The sequence below is a fragment of the Haliotis rubra genome, unplaced genomic scaffold, assembly GCF_003918875.1.
Source record: "Haliotis rubra isolate DU_JTF1 unplaced genomic scaffold, ASM391887v1 Scf67, whole genome shotgun sequence".
NCBI classification, from domain to species: domain Eukaryota; kingdom Metazoa; phylum Mollusca; class Gastropoda; order Lepetellida; family Haliotidae; genus Haliotis; species Haliotis rubra.
In genome coordinates this window covers 2,707,394-2,722,410 of record NW_025767379.1, presented here as the reverse complement: position 1 = coordinate 2,722,410, position 15,017 = coordinate 2,707,394, and the positions used below count along the sequence as shown (strand labels likewise).

At 42.6% G+C, this 15,017-nt stretch overlaps 1 protein-coding gene across 1 annotated transcript; it reads right to left on the bottom strand.

Annotated features, from left to right (window-relative positions):
• Window positions 1-733: 733 nt before the first annotated feature.
• Window positions 734-14,773, bottom strand: LOC124257650 (BTB/POZ domain-containing protein 6-like). The gene is made up of 4 exons (XM_046691759.1): window positions 14,468-14,773; window positions 3,853-4,124; window positions 1,552-2,557; window positions 734-832 (listed from the first exon to the last, which is right to left on the bottom strand). Exons 1-4 carry the CDS (start codon window positions 14,771-14,773, stop codon window positions 734-736), a joined length of 1,683 nt encoding a protein of 560 aa, XP_046547715.1.
• Window positions 14,774-15,017: the final 244 nt, after the last annotated feature.

The following is a 15,017-nucleotide window of genomic DNA, read 5'->3' as shown; positions in this document are numbered from 1 at the left end:
GTGCACGAAGAGCTGTTAAGGAGGGGTGTTATACCTTATTGTACCTACACAGCGTTCAGCATACAGTGCACGAAGAGCTGTTAAGGAGGGGTGTTATACCTTATTGTACCTACACAGCGTTCAGTATACAGTGCACGAAGAGCTGTTAAGGAGGGGTGTTATACCTTATTGTACCTACACAGCGTTCGGTATACAGTGCACGAAGAGCTGTTAAGGAGGGGCGCCACAGAGCGTGCAGCACTATATTTATGCTGCATGTACCTACACATCCAGTCCACCTTTACAACATTAAGGTGGAAGGGTGGATGCTATTGTGTGTTGTGCCTCTTGCATTTCGTCTCTTGACGGAGGTGAAACGCAACAAATAGAGAGAACAAAACACGTGTTGCTAAGAAACTTTACTGCAAACTAACCTGCCACACTACTAATTGTTCAGTACAGTTCTCTAAACATACTTCAAATGAATACTGCAACTTTCCTTTTAAGAAATTCACATTCAAAAAAAATCTTTTATGATCCTTTGGAAAATGCATAATTGACATAATCTATTTGCACACTGCGGGACTCAAAAACGTTTTTTAGTCTCTTTCACGTGTTTATTTCACTGGTGGAACAATGTCTTCTGATGGTTTTTTGTACGGCTTGTCTGGTGATTTATTTCTTCTACTAAGGAATTGTGTTTATGTCTTTCACACGGACATTTCTGTGGGCCTGTTTCTTCATAAATGTTAGCCTACTGTTGTTTCCACACTACAGTACCAAGCTCTATCTTCCTTGCTGGTAATATCTGGCTGTGTCCTTTCACCAGCTTGTTGCACTTCAACATCTTCTCCTTCAAACAGGGTAGAATGTGGGACCCTTTGTCATAACAGTGCTTCTATTTGAGTTTTCTGATAAATTATTCGAATCCACTGTCAGTAAGTCAATCAAATACGTCATGTATATTTCAGGTAGCGAACCAAAGCTGTCTATTTGAGAAGATAATTGTAGTTCCATGTCTGACCGTTAATCTGTGAACTTCCTCTGGCACTGGTGACTTAGTCCTTGTGACTTAGTCCTTTCTTTACCTATTTCTGATAACGTTTCATTTGATGCCGGGAGTTGTGTACACAGTGTATGTAAATAGAAAGCACCTTCAGAGTCCAAGGTTGTCCAGCCATTACAAAGTGCTACCTACGTATGCTCTTCACAAGGCATCACTTGGAATGTGTTTCACCCTTGAAGTTGAGCATCATGATTCCAGAAGCGGAAATAAGTGGCTTGCTCGGCCTTGATTCCCGTGGTATTTGATCAGATCCTACTGCTACTTCTGCTCCAACACCGTCCTGCCTGAGTCAACGTTGAAGCACATAAACATGTGGCAATGGCATCTGTATGCATTTGGAATTGTCCACCTTTGTTTGCTTTGTCAAGATTCTTCGTGTTCTTCTCTCCTGAGTTGCACTGAACCTACAGATGTGTTCACACTTGAAAGCAACAATGTTAGCAACACAACGTTAACGCATGTGACGTGTGGCTGAATATCAATCCAGGTATCTGCCCTGCATTCACCGTTGTTCCTGACGTTGCCATGGAGGAGGTGTTGAAGGTGAATTCTATTCCATCAGCTATTACTTTATCGCGACCCTCCCATCCAATGTATGTGTCGGGCCCATCCATGTCCACGCACAGAGTATATGTTGCACCCGAGATGAGTAACAGGGACGAAGGGAACGGGATATCATTTGGCTGATTCTCGCCTTCAAGCACTGTCTTTACTTGCTGTAACGGTTCAGCAATCTTCAAATGGCTGCTGTCAAACACCTTTATAGTCAGTGTGTACGTTTCATCAAAGCATGCGCCATATAGCTGACATCCTTTCAAGTGAATATCCTGATTTGCAGAAAAGGATATGGCATGTGTTCCGCTGTGGAGAGCCGTGAGACCATAATCTCTACATCTGTACACATACCTGTACGATACAGGTTCCTCTGTACAGTGGTTAGATTCCCTCCTCTGTATATCTTTGAAAGGAGAGATGTCAACATGGGAGTTGACCCTTCTGTCGATCACTCGAAATCTTTCCCTGTCAGTCAGCACTTCCGATGGACCTACAACAGTCAGCAGATAGTCCAGGGGCATGCTGCTAAATCGAATCTCATACCGAAGGTCACCCAGAAGTCTCCGTCGGTTCTCAGGCGTGTCGCTCACACCTTCCTGTAGACATCTGTGTTTTGTCCATGAGACAATCGCCTCAAAAATGTCTTCCTCTTTTGATTTCAGATTCTCCGACTTAAGGAACTTCTCCAAACAAGAACTGCAAAGTTGAGCAAATCCTGGAGACCTGACGACTCCCTCACCTCCTTTAGTCAGGATCATCAGGGCCTTCTGTTCCAGGTCAAGCTCCCCGTAACGATGGCAGTCTTCAAGGATCTGACAGACATTGCTCTCTGACAGACATGTCTCCAGGAACATAACACACTCATAGAATAATGCGTCCACAGAATATTTCCTGGAGGTGTACATCAATCCCGTGACTGTTCCGGCGCTGACATCTGCCTTGTCTGTGTATACAAACCTACATGTAGAATAGTTGAAATATAGATCATTACAACATAGAACTGCTTAGTAAATGATAAAATATATACTTAATCTTATCAATCTCTGGCCATCATAAACCCATACATGACATTGGTTAACCTATTCAAGTCTTTGAGACTGGTTATCCTTTTAGGATCTGATGGGGCACGAGGCAATATTTAAGAATTGGTCTTCACTTTGTGTGACATCACTAGAGTATGGACTTTTATAGAATGAGGGCCAAACTGTATGAACGTCGAAACTTGCGATAATGATTTATAAAACTCTGACCCCCGGACAGACGTACCTATAAAGAACATCATACCTGAGCATTTGCCTCTTATGTGTTTTCAACATGAAAATGTCATGGTCTTCGAACTCGTTAATCTTCTACCATGACATCTTCGAACTCAATACATAAGGTCCAAATGCACTGATATGGCGTTCTATGTATAATACATACCCTTTTCATGACCTAGGTTGTTTTAATCAAACTGTAAACGTCACTATTGAAACTTCCGCAATGAGGTTATCCTGGCCGAAGTATCACTCTGCCAAAGGTAGCCTGGTTCCTTGTGTATGCTGCGCTGGCGCTTCACTGACCCCGGCATGGACTACACAGTGGGCGACACGCCATATATTTACTTTAGGAAAATGGGTGGTTCAGAATTTTTTCCCATCGATACTATTGCAAAATATACGTCACCATGCTATTTTATTCGTCAGTTGAACTTATCTCAATTAACGCTAAAACGTTAAGTTCAAGATTAAAGTCTTAAGGAAACAACGCTAAACTATGTTTAGGAATTCCCCGGAATTTCCCCAGAAAGGTGGAAGTAGTCCCTCTGCGCTTACGTAATGTCAAGAATTCAGTCTCGTGAATAACGTGTGAACGTCAAAATGTGTCGCTAATACATTTATGAACGTCAGATGTGTGACATGTGACTGGCCTCTCACCCAGTGGAGCGTCAAAATGTGTCGCTAATGCAGTTATGAACGTCAGATGTGTGGCATGTGACCGGCCTCTCACCCAGTGAAACGTCAAAATGTGTCGCTAATACAGTCATGAACGTCAGATGTGACCGGCCTCTCACCCAATGGAACCAAAGATTTATGATAAGTTTCGAATCTTAGATCTGCCCTCATTGTGGGAGTTTTGTCGCAGGTTTCACAAGTGTTGAGAAAGGTCAACTACCTGCATCACTTCAGGCTTCCCAGGTTGCCATGATATGATAATTAAAGGTACAATGTATTCACTAACTTTATCACCACAGGTAACAAGATAAGGTTTACCTTAAGAACTCTTTAAATATGTTCGGCTCTATGTCAGGAATGGACACCTCCTCTTTTTCGGCCAGCTTACCACAGAACATGGCATGGAAAACACAGCTACGACTGACGAGAACATAGCGGTGAGCTTGGACCGCCTGCTGCTCTGAACCCACCCGGAAGGTGACGTCACTGAAGTCCTCTGTGTCGAGCATGCGCAGATTACACTCAGTGACAGTCTTCCCTGACTGCCAGTCATCAACAAATCCGGACGATTCCTTATTTTTTAACATTGTCTGTAACATAAGAAAAACGTATTGATATATCTGATATTGATCGATTGCAGGTAGCTCTGAAGCTCAGTCCGGGAATGAACAGTGACTGAATTAAAGTTATATTCCACCTATTTGGTAGATATATCTCATGTAACTGTCACTAATCATGTTACACCGCATTGACTGTTTCAGAGCTATTGACGGCAGAAACGAAATGACTGTGTACTATGTTCATAAACAATCGAGTAAAATATACTCTCAAAAAAAGAAACGCATAGATGATATTGATAAATGAAATTTGAAATATTTTTTCAAAATTAGTGGGTTTTTTTGTTATAATTGCAAGTCCAGTGGCTGGTTTGAGGAGCTAACCATTTTCTAACCGTTTACGACAAGCTGGACTTCTTGTCAGAAGATTCTATTTGGGCCCTGTGCTGTGACGACTACATCAACGTCGACGGGTCCAGTGGTGCAATAACGTTACGTATTCGAGTCTACAATTCTGGCGACGTGTATGATTCAGTGACGAATGACGCTTTCTGCTTCAGCGCCCTGCCAGCAGAGTACGTGTCTATCACCGTCGACATGAACGTTTTGCCCAGAAAACCTGTCTGTGTGCGCCTTCAGGGCAATTTTGCTGCTTTTCGGTATAGAGATTCACATGGTTCCGATCACTGACCGCCAGGGGGAGTGGTTCCAGCAAGATAATATGGCATATGCCAGGATTCAGTATTTTCAGAATGAGAACATTACAGTGCTTCCATGGCCTTTCAAATCGCGCAACCTCAATCCCATCGAGCATTTGTGGCATGACCTCGGCCGACGAGTACGTCAACCGGCACCCCAGACATTAGATCAACTATCTCAGGCATTGCAAGAGGAATGGGCAAGGAATCCACATGGTCCATGCCGAGACGGTGCAGGGCAGTTTGGGGGTCATGGTCATGGGCACATCGCCCAATAGGGAACGGACACTTATCAAACTTGTATCAGCTATACACGTTCACAGACATTGGATCCTTTATCAAACTTGTATCAGTTATACACGTTCACAGACACTGGATCCTTTATCAAACTTGTATCAGCTATACACGTTCACAGACATTGGATCCTTTATCCTCTAACTGATCCATAGTTACATGTATTACCATAATTTAAAAATAGTACATTAAGTTCGTGAAAACACGCCAATGCGTTTCTGTTTTGGGAGAGTACACTTCCAGACTAGCAATTATCTGCTACTAAAACTAGATTCTGTCTTGCAAGTTAACAACTTTCAAGGGCTCAAAAGCGTTTTTGAGTAACCTGTTTAATTGCAGAGCACGGATGAAGCGTTAACGTGTGATGTTGAGTGCAGCGTCATTTGACTAGAATGCGCTGCATAGTAAAAACCAATCGCATGGAGATATATAACGCCAATGCTAGACAGTAAAAGCTTGGTTTTCCAAAGAAACAGATTCCCTTGGTCGTAAAATAGCAGTTAAGATAATATAACTGCATTACTTGCATCGGAATTGACACCTGGTGTCGCAAAAGGAGCGATCATGTCCTTCGCTTCCTTATTCCCCTACATTCACGCATTTTGCATTAAAAAGTACGTGTTTGTTAAAACCTCCTCCTATGCGACACTGAAGGAAGGCTACTCTGTCTGGTGCATGGCATTATAGGGACACAAAGGGCTTGTTGGCTCCGAGTCGGTATGCTGGGGATCCATGTTAATCTGCGGCATGGCATTATAGGGACATAAAGGGCTTGTTGGCTCCGAGTCGGTATGCTGGGGATCCATGTTAATCTGCGGCATGGTATTTCAGTGGGCTGGCAGCAAACACCGCCACTGGTCCGAACAAATACGAGCACATTCGCGCACGCACGCACGAACGCACACACAGGCTTTTATTTACGTGCAATACGCTTAACACCATTTCACGTTAGTATATGCAACAAACGATTGTCCATTCGTAATATGACATCTGTTCCGTTAAAATCGTAGAACGTCATGTGATCCGAAATACTCGAGGGTTTTCCCGCATTAAGATCATTGCTGTGATAATGACATAGATGCATGTAGCACCTCACTTTACACCTTTGTCAAGTAACGTCACTGAACTCGACGGTGAATCCCGTAACACCTCACTTTACACCTTTGTCAAGTAACGTCCACTGAACTAACCTTCTAGTCGACGGTGAATCCCGTAACACCTCACTTTACACCTTTGTCAAGTAACGTCCACTGAACTAACCTTCTAGTCGACGGTGAATCCCGTAACACCTCACTTTACACCTTTGTCAAGTAACGTCCACTGAACTAACCTTCTAGTCGACGGTGAATCCCGTAACACCTCACTTTACACCTTTGTCAAGTAACGTCCACTGAACTAACCTTCTAGTCGACGGTGAATCCCGTAACACCTCACTTTACACCTTTGTCAAGTAACGTCCACTGAACTAACCTTCTACCCTGTATCCTCTCTGTTGCTGCACCTATTGCTGCCTCTCAGGCCTGCGACACCACACACTGAATGTGCCGTTAATACCCAGCCTCGTATATTTCAGGTGTGCACGCAAGTTTGATGTTAGAAGGATACCTGCTCAAAGCTATGACTGGCTGACATGTCTCGGACACTGAAGCGTGACGCAAGTGTCTAGGATGTGTGTCACACGTCTGGATTACATACCTTTTATTTCATGTAATTTATTGATACATACCTGGTGTCCCACTTCTTCTGCATTAGATCACGGATGTAGGTTCTAATGCTAGCTTTGTAACCAGAGTATGGGATAAATAGTGGTGTCACAGATTTATTGAGTGCTGCCTTGGCAGCAAGATCAGCCATTGTATTCCCAGAAATGCCAACATGGCTGGGTAACCAACAAAAGACGATGTCGCATTGGCCAGTAGCAAACTCATTATATAATTCAATAATTTGGAGTAAAAGTGGATGTTTACAGTAAAGATGTTTCATAGCCTGAAGACACGAAAGAGAATCGGAAAAGATTATGTATTGTTTATATTTACGGTGTTTATTGATATATTTAAGAGCTGTTAATATGGCGTTTGCTTCTGCAGTGAAAATAGACGGTTATTTGAAACACCAAGGATACTCGGATGATATACTCCAGCAGAAAAATTGAAAGATTAATAATTCCACCAGATTGGCCCATGAGCCACCGCCTTCTGGGTATAGTACTCTAGGCAAATTACAAAAGTGAAATATTTTCAAATTCAAAAACATAAACATATAAGCCAAGTCATTTCAGAAAACATTTTCCAAAGTGTCTAAAACGTGTGTATCAAAATATACATACACAGGGCTTGGCATGACCAGCCGATTGATAGAACCGGGCCAGTTCTACCACCCGTCTAGGTGAAGTAAGGGCCGAAGTGGTGTGTTGGGCAAAGGAACGCTGTACCTGGAACCAGTGCCCTCAACCACCAGACTCCCGTCCTCCACCGACACAGGGGCGCAACCCACAGCAAACAGGTTGGTGGACCAAATATGCCCCCGATGAGCATCGATCTACAACAGGCACGGATTGCCTAAGGCCGATTCTAACCCGGATCCTCACGGGTACACGTACCTTCGTCATGATATGAAGTTGATACTCCATTAATTGTTTTCTCAAAGCGTATCCGTATTTCTGAAGCAGTTATTATTGTTGTTACAGCATAAGCTGCTTTCTGAATTTAGAAACCCTCACCTTATGTTGGTCAGATCAGAGCACGTGGGAGAGTGAGAGAGTTTAAACGGTCACACATCTGATACAACATGCGAGATAAAACTATGTAAACATGTCTTCCCTCCCTCTACCCATAGCTCCCGTCTCCGTGGCTTATTGAAGACTACTCAATATAGCACATGCTTAGCTCAATATAACACATGCATGACCCAATATAGCACATGCATGGCCCAATACAGCACATGCATAGCTCATAGGTACTGACCGAAATATACCGAGAAAAACAAATAGAGGAACACAGGAAAATTCAAGTGTTCCTTTAATATTTTCCAGTTTTCATCACCAGCTTCGAATCGTGCTGTGGGAGGAAATCTGAGAATAAATAAAGGAACACTGCCATGAAGTGGTGTTCCCTTATTTGTTTCCCTCAGTATATATTTTCATGTGTACACAAACGAGCCTTTTGAGTAATATTGAATTTATTTATATTTTGTCCTATAACCGTTCAGAACCATCTTGTAAACACAGCTGGTGGTGTTTTTCAGCAAGGAGAAATTCAGCCTGCAGCATGTGGAGAGGCGTATTCTCACAAGGTGTTCGGCAATCAATCACTCATGCATATACATATATACCATACCGACACAACAGCCTTGACACAAAAATAGGATATGCTACTGTTGATGGACATTAGCAAATGTAGGATGTTTATAATAACGCTAATATCAACTCTTCCTTCATTATGTTTAATGTTCCTGACTTAAAACACAAAGTGCGTGCAGTTAGGTATTGCTGTGGTATCAGTGTTAGTATGGGAATGTCTGGTATATCAGGTGATTGCCCGATTTCCCGCTGTGTGCAGCCTCAAGCAACAACATACTTCCCAGGTTGTGCATATTGCGTGACCTGCGGGTGATACAATCTGATAAAGGGTGTATTGTTCGTGGGGAAGATATGTCTGTGGGGTAAGTGTATGTAGGCTACTGCCGAGTGCCCGAGTCACGACCATGTTTGTTAAGGGAGTGAGTGAGTTTAGTTTTACGCAGCTTTTAGCAATATTCCAGCAATATGACGGCGGGGGACACCTAGAAGTGGGCTTCACACATTGTACCCATGTGGGGAATCGAACCCGGGAAACGTGACGGGAATTCATAATTTTTATGCATCGGTCATAAATTAGATTCTATTCGGGGTGAAAGACAACACAATGCTGAAAATCTCTGATGACATCAGATGTTAGCGACCCGTGTAGATCCGAGTTAGAAATGACCTTCAGCATCCCAAGTTTGTCGTATGTCATCGTATCCCAGTTGCGTAGATCGATGCTCATGATGGTGATCACTGGATTGTCTGGTCCAGACTGGATTATTTACAGACCGCTGGAATATTGGTGAGTGCGGCGTAAAACTGAACTTACTCACTCAGGTGTTAGCAAAACGGGTACGCATGTCATTCCCCTGCCAGTAGCACCTGTCGTTCTATCAATGTACGGGCGTGGGGTAGTCAAGTGGTTAAAGCGTTCACTCGTCACACCAGTGGCCCGGGTTCGATTCCCCACATAGGTACAATGAGTGAAGCTCATTTCTGGTGTCCCCCGTTTTGATATTGCTGGAATATTGCTAAAAGTGGCGTAAAACCCAACTCACTCACTTACTTACAATGTACATTAGATAGTAAATGGTTGTTCGTGTTCTTCACACCGCACGTCAAGATTCCTTCTATGGAACGGCGGCGCGTAATCGAACCAGACTAGAAACAGACCAGAAAATCAGGCGATACGATGGAACATTTACTTTTAAAACTGAAAACCATATGTTAATTTTCAATTTTGTCTCCTGTATACAAATGTGTAGAGATTTTTTCCCAGGACATTCAATTACACAACAAAATATGTTTATCAATGACAAAAGTATCAGCTCCTTTAGTTCCAGAGCAACCGACACCTGATGAAAAACATGCCTGGTAGTATTCAGGTGCTGCTTGAAGCTGATCTTGCAGACTGTGGATGAAACCTAGGTTCATCATAGCACAAACAGCAATCGAAACAGAGCAAGTTTTTACCACCCCCTCCTCCAAAGAAGACAAAGAATATCCTACAATCAGTAAGGTTAAAGTCTCCTTGTCCGGTGATCCCGTGGTTCTCGTTATGACTGAAGTCAAGGTCAGACAGTAAACAGAGCATATTGTATGGAATATAATGGAGAATAGAAGAGGTGAAAAACTGAAGGAAGGTGTGATCTTCCATCAAGACAATGCAACTCCCGATATCTCCATGTTTCATCCCGAAAAAAAGACATTTAGTTATTTACTGTAAATTAGAAACATACTTAGTGTTCACGTTGTACTTGATTTTTACTAAACAAATACTTCTATACGTTTCAGCAATGTCAGTTTTCCTTCAGGATATGTTTTGAAAAAATGAAAACAATTGAAAAGTGTCGTGATTCGTTGTTTGATCAAATGCCGCAGCTGGTCGGAAGTCAACGACCATGAGAAGACACGAAGAATTCTTACATTTGATCGAAGCCAATGTGTTAAGAATGGGCTTAAGAAGTTCGTAGGGCTACGAACATTTCGAGAATAGCTAGCCATATCCTACGTCCAATACGTCCGGGTTCGTTAGCTGTAAAGGAGCACTGGGGTCACCGAAACAATATACACCATAACACGACTGCATAGGATATCAGACAAGGGGGACGCAGTATGTCATGACGAACGATATATGATATGATCGCGTTGGTCGCGTTACGACAAACACGGATTGCTAAAGACCCGTTCTAACCTGTATCGTCATGGGTAACTTATGCCTGCTGTCACGTTTGTGTCTTTGGAATTTTGTACAAGTCCGGACTAATATAACGGTAACGCTATTTTTCAGGGCTTATTCAAATGATAATGCCCTGAAAAATAGCGTTACCGTTATTATAGCTAAAATGGATAGAATTTTTAATAAAATAGAAACAAACAATGGTATCGGTTTTGAAGCATTTACTGCTAACATAAACGACGGAGGTCACTGACACACTTTTTACAAATATGGAAACGACATAGAACAAAACAGATGACGTCACTATTGAGGGTGACGACATTCGACCTTTTCAATGCTGAACAACGTAAGAGTTCCAGTCCCTGTTTTCATTGCTGCATGTTGTGCTTTATGGTACAATTGTTAAGGTTGGCACCGGCAAGAAAGTGCATCATTGCACAGGTACATGTGACGAATGTGAGTCAGAAATATCATCAATATTGAACCCAAGTTCAAACGAGCCGTAGGTGATTGAACATCAAGAACTGAGCTCCTTATGGCGTCACCTAACAACGGGCGTGATAATGGCCCGTCGTCAAGTAATTTGAAAGACCTCGGGCTTCTGCAAATGATAATGCCCTGAAAAATAGCGTCGCCCTTATAACAGTGGCCCGCTCATTTCTGATAACATGCGGGCGTTTTAATGATATTTCTATCCATTTTAACTATAATGCCGGATTTATGGTGCTCGCCGACTAGGATATCATGTAACAATTAATTATATTGAGTCCTTACTCAGCAACATTATATTGGCTCAGTGACGATTTGTGCGTTTTTCACCGCTTTAATGCCTCAGGCAGGGCAACAACAAATCCCATCGTTTAATGTCTGTTGCTATGACGCAGTCAGGGACTGAACTGAAAGGTCACATGCAACGTAAAACACAACTTTGCAGATTCTGATACCTTTCGGTATGGACTTACCGAAACAAATCGTCAAAAATGCAAATTCAACTTATAAAGTTGAGAATAACGCGATGAAAAAAACCGCGCGAAATCGGAGTTCAAACGTTTCACTAATTTTCCCCCGACTTTTCGGGGGAAAACTGGTTTCAACAGCTGGGCTGCGCTCATAGCACGTGCGCAGTGAAATAGGTTCGCGCAGCTTGGAAGCGGATTGTCGGGTGAATACTCGGTGAAGGCTTTGGTGCCAGCTATTTTTCTAATGTTTTGTTGATATCTCACAGGTGCGAGCTTTTTATATGTTATGACAGTAAATTAACTGTTTATATAATTTTTGTCTATTTCACCACACGTTCTTCTTACCGAGTCACTTTCTCAGTTCGATACTTAAAAGCAATGTCATTATTTAGCGTTGACAGAATTTCTAACTGTGATATAGATATGTCGTTGTCACAGACAAAACTCAATGTCTTGTTTTATTGACACCTGTGTGTCTGCCTGCCTGTCTGCTAATGATAATATTCAATACACAGCTGCTATCACTGACCACATGCAATTTGAACTTAACACCAATCAGGCTATACACCATCAACAAAATGCATTGATTTATGGCCCGAGTTCGGTCTCTGTCACATTATGTAATTACACAGACAGGCAGGTGTGATACTTGAACACATGACATGTTATGATGTCTGTTGATTGTAAAATGTTATACACAACCAGCCGCTACACTTGAGTGCACATCCACCCGCTCTGACTGGGTTCGGTATCCCGGCTGCTTCGTTTCTTGGGACTGACTGACTGAGTTTAGTTTTACGCCGCTTTTAGCAATATTCCAGCAATATCACGGCGGGGAACACCAGAAATGGGCTTAACACATTGTGCCCATGGGGGGAATCGAACCCGGGTCTTCGGCGTGACGAGCCAACGCTTTAACCACTAGGCTACCCCACCGCCCCCGTTTCTTGGGAAGTAAGCCCAAGTACACAATATTGCACTTTTGATTTGCGATTGTACGCTTATAATTTTGTTTATATGTTTTTTCATAACCAGCAATGTATATTATATGTCATGAATAAGTGATAATTGTGTTTTAATTATGTTTGATTTTTTGGTTGCATGTGACCTTTAACGTTCTATCCACTACACCTTAGAGGCGCTGATGGTACAATGCCTGTTGTGTACGTGAAGATATATGCATGAAGATATTACTTCAAACACATGACATTTGCAAGCATTCATTATACAGAACAATTTTGCGGAAACATGACAAGCCAACGTAAGAAAGTTCGACTGTTCGTGTAATGGCATTTGAGTCGCAGCCCACCACTGTCTTCGTCAGGGACATCTTGACTGGGAATGTGTTTCCTTAAAATATGAATACATGAATTACCCGAATTCCATGAATTCATTACAAAAGTTGAGAAATGGCCACACGCTATGGATTCCGTAACTATTCAGCATGGGTGATGCTGACTTACCTTCTCAAAGACGAGGTTTTCCTTCAGAAATGAACTCTCTTCTCAGGATGTGGAGGGCGCTGTCGAGCTGGCACTGCTGTCACGTGACCCCCAAGAATGTTCACAGTTAATATGAGTCAATGTTCTCCGTTCTTACTTTGAGGCTTAGCTTAAATTGAGGTCAGACCTGCTATGAGAAGCAGTTGAAGCTTAAGACATTTTGCGGATATGTCTCGCATGACTGTCGGTGACTGTATTCACACACTCTTCCCTTGACACGCAGTGGGCTGCTGATGGACGGTTATACAATAGGTAATGGGACATAACGTCGCCTTTAAGGGTATTGCACTTGTGTCATGACATACATGCACGTGTGTGTGTGTGGCTGTATGCATTATCTGGTTACATCACTATTTGAAACTATTTGTTTCGTGAAGACATGCTGAGAATTCACTCTTGGCGTCGTCACTCAACATAAATGTCATTATGCTATCTAAACTGAGAAACATTTATTAAAAGATATCTTAGAACCCACACATTAAAACTGTCTCACACTGTGTTGAAAGAAGAACATATATCTTAAGTGTTTTCATTTTATTTGTAACAAAAAAATCTCTTCATTTGTACCCAACTGAAGGAATTCAACATATCTTTCTCAATGTCAACAAAATCATTATATGCGCTATCGTTTCACTTGATTGTCTGGTCAAGACTCGCTGTCGTGTCAGTGGACTGTCCGGACAAGTTGTTTACGGCCCATTTCTGTGTGAGTTGTGGTTGCTATCGGTAGCACAAGACATGCTTTCCTTTCAGCAGTTTAACAAAACACACCTATAACATTCCGAACGGACCAACCAGGGGATGGAACACATGACGTCCGCTCAGTGGGCGTTCTCTCTTTCCGCTGGACCACGAAGGCAGTTTAACAGATACGTGGAGGTATTAATAATAATAATAATAATAATAATTGGCTTGTATGGCGCCTAGTTTCCATCATAGATGCTCAACGGCGCTGCATAACATCGTTAAAAACACAATAAGTGTGAAAAGAGTTCTATTCAGAAGCCATCTTGAAGAAGTAGGTTTTGAGCAAGTTCTTGAATTGTGAATGTGACTCAGTTCGTCTGAGGGTGACTGGAAGATTGTTCCACAGAGCTGGTGCTGCTACAGAAAAGGCTCTATCACCCATTGATGTTTTAGTGCTTGGCTGTGTTAGTCTTAACGTATCTTTTGATCTAAGAGCTCTGGTGGGTACATGCAGATGTACAAGCTGGCGAAGGTAGTCACAGGACTGGTCATCGTAGAGGCAGTTATGAGTCAGTAGCAGAATCTTGAAGTAGATCCTGTACTTTACTGGAAGCCAGTGAAGGGATTTCAGAACTGGCGATATATGGTCATGGCGATGGGTTCGAGAGACCACACGAGCTGCTGCGTTTTGAATTTTCTGCAATTTAGAAAGTGTTGAAGATGCCGTGTGAGTGAGTTAAAGAGTGAGTTGCAATAGTCCAGCTTTGAGATTACAAGTGTTTGCATTAGGAGCTTTGTTGTCTCGGTGTCTAGGAAGTTGCGGATCTTGCCGATGTTGTAGATGTGAAAGAAACATGACTTGCAGAGGGACTTGACATATTCATCTAGGGACATGTTGGACTGGAAGATGATTCCCAGATTTCTGGCTGAGTTTGAGGTCTTCACATCCTCAGTTCCTATCTTGAGCGTGATTCCAGGTGGCATCTTCTGCAGCTGTTGCCGTGAGCCTATGGCAAGGAACTCAGTCTTGCTGTCGTTCAACTTCAAATAGTTGACAGCCATCCATTCCCGGATATCCATTATGCAGCGTTCGATCTTATGAACTCCTTGTGAAACTTCTGATGGTTTGATGGAAATATACAACTGATTATCGTCAGCGTAGAGATGGAATTTTAGGGAATGACTTCTCACGATGTCTCCAATTGGTAGAATGTACAAGCTGAAGAGGAGGGTCCCAGAACAGAACCCTGTGGCACTCCATAGCGAACCAATGATGGTATTGAGATTTTGTCACCAATCTTTACTGACTCTGTCCGAGAAGAAA

Bases quoted from the DNA above. Each gene is read 5' to 3' on its own strand.
- LOC124257650 (XM_046691759.1), bottom strand. From the start codon at position 14,773: ATGGATATCCGGGAATGGATGGCTGTCAACTATTTGAAGTTGAACGAC. The intron at 4,125-14,467 runs GTAATCTCAAAG...CTTATGTTACAG, and splicing joins AGCTCCTAATGCAAACACTT to ACAATGTTAAAAAATAAGGA. The intron at 833-1,551 runs GTGAATGCAGGG...CCCTGTTTGAAG, and splicing joins TGGCAACGTCAGGAACAACG to GAGAAGATGTTGAAGTGCAA.